Raw genomic sequence first — 2,038 nt, forward strand, 5'->3', positions numbered from 1 at the left:
GTGCTGTGAACAGTTGCCAAGGGACAAACAACTCTTTCGGAACCCTGTGTTCTGACCGGACAATTGTCAAGGTTTGGGCGAAATCACATGTGCGAAGAACCTGTACCGAGTACCTATTTCCAGGTTGTGATTGATGCCCACTCTACCCCACCCCCAGTTTTTTTTTTTTCAGAGTCTCTGTAGCAAAGGCTGGTCTTGAACTTGTAATTCTGGTCGGTTTGGTTCTCCTTGTCATTTGTGGTCCCTCTCCCCTTCTTGGCTAGGAGCAAAGGAATAAGCCTGTCAAACTCCACTGTCCCTACTTCTGATCCTGCTGGGTGTCCTTCCGGGACTGGGAATGGGTAGGATGCGGAGACACCTTTGTTTAAATAATGCCTCCAGCTTTCCTGAGATAGGCTTGGGGCCTTCTTTTTTTTTTTTTCTTCCTAATTTGGGGTAGTTTTATTGTCTGAGACAGGGTCTTGCTATACTGGCTAAGCTGGTCATGATTGTCATCCCCCTGCCTCAGTCTTCTGGGACTGCAAGTATGTGCCACCCACCATCTCTTGCTCAGGGGTAGATCATACTAAGACTTTTGGAGATGGGACACTTTGCCTTATCCCCTGCCCTGGCCTGAGGATGAGAAGGGTTGCTCTGCTGTTCTTTGTTCCAGAATGTCCCAGGAGTCTCCATCACCACCGTGGCCTGGGCTCCAGGTTGGCGACAGCCGCGGGAGATCTCTTTCCTCTACCCCAGGATATAGCCCCTCTTTCTGCCCCTCCTGACTCAGGATGCGAACAAGGAAAAGTCACAATTCCAGGTCAGTCACAGAAGAGCAAACTGCACAACAGAGTGACCACAGCTTCAGCCCACAGAGAGGCTTTAATTCCCAGTTGGGTGGGGGTCCCAGGGGCCACTCTAGCCTTTTTCTCCTGCTTGGTCATAGATGGGGCTGTGTTTAAGGCTCTGGCTTTGCTGTATTTCTTTAGGCACACTCCTTTCGAGTTCTTTGTGGCGTGTGATACTGCCAACACTTCTGCCAAGCACCTGTTCCCCAAGTGTGCACAGTTCTGGGACACACAGGTCCCTGGCGGTGCAGATTCTACAGCCTGGATCCATACATCCTTATAGGTTTAGGTTTACAGTCTCCAAAGCCATGAGGACTTGCTGCCCGCAGGACCTCCAGAGAACTGGGCCAGAGTGTGGAGCTCAGCTGCAGCTCTGGGATGAGAGTACAGCCCTCCAGTGGACCAGTTAGGACCCACCTCAGCCATAACTGTGGGGGCTGCTGGGATCGACGGGAGCTGAGTCTCGCTGGCCCGCTGGTCGGACCAGCTGCCATAGGCGGTGGCTGAGATTCTGCACTTGGCAGGTGCCCAGGACACAGCCCACACGCAGAAGCTGGGCGTGGGGTCTTCGGGGTCCCAAGTGTCGCTGGGGACCTGGGTGTCGTGAGCCACCATTCTGAAGCAGATGAACCATAGCAAGGGTCGGGTTGCCCCTTCCCTGTGGCTGGGGAGCACGAAGAGGCTTCCAGGCTGCTGACCGGAGGGAAGAGTGTCCAGGCTGCAGGTCACTGGATGAAGCCTTTGCTGGGGAGTCTCTGCAGAAGGAAAAGAAAGATGCAAACTCAGAGGCCTGGCATAGCCTTCCAAAGGCACTTAATCCCATCTACTTCTCTGTACAGTCTGAGAGCACTGACAGAGGAAGCCCACAGCTTCCCTAAAAGCCTGGCCTCAGACCAGGGGAAACCCAAAGCCTGACCCTGTCTCCGACCTGAAGACTAGGAGGGGAAGCCAAGTAGCCCGCTGAGCTTACTGGCGGCCGGGCCATCCACGTAGCCCAAGTCACATGTACCATTATCAGCACCACTCTGGGCAAAGGTCTCCAAGTCACATAGGCTCTGTGGGCCACGGCTCTTAGAATTCAAAAGACCTCCCCGGGTTCTTCCCTGAGAATGCTTCTTCTAGACTCCCTTGCTCCAGGAAACCTTTTGTGTAAGAGTTTATTCTCTCTCCCTGCCCTTCTCTCCTCTCCTTCTCTCTTCTCTCTTCTCTCT

General features: G+C 53.6%; 1 protein-coding gene across 1 annotated transcript in view; it reads right to left on the minus strand.

Annotated features, from left to right (window-relative positions):
* Nucleotides 1-1,245: 1,245 nt before the first annotated feature.
* The window catches only part of Adm2 (adrenomedullin 2), a 1,536-nt gene continuing 743 nt past the window's right edge, over nt 1,246-2,038 (minus strand). The window contains exon 3 of the mRNA XM_005354348.2: nt 1,246-1,582. Coding sequence (XP_005354405.1) covers nt 1,246-1,582 — 337 coding nt within the window. The remainder of the gene's footprint in view (nt 1,583-2,038) is intronic.

The sequence above is a fragment of the Microtus ochrogaster genome, chromosome 15 (assembly GCF_000317375.1).
Source record: "Microtus ochrogaster isolate Prairie Vole_2 chromosome 15, MicOch1.0, whole genome shotgun sequence".
Lineage (NCBI taxonomy): Eukaryota > Metazoa > Chordata > Mammalia > Rodentia > Cricetidae > Microtus > Microtus ochrogaster.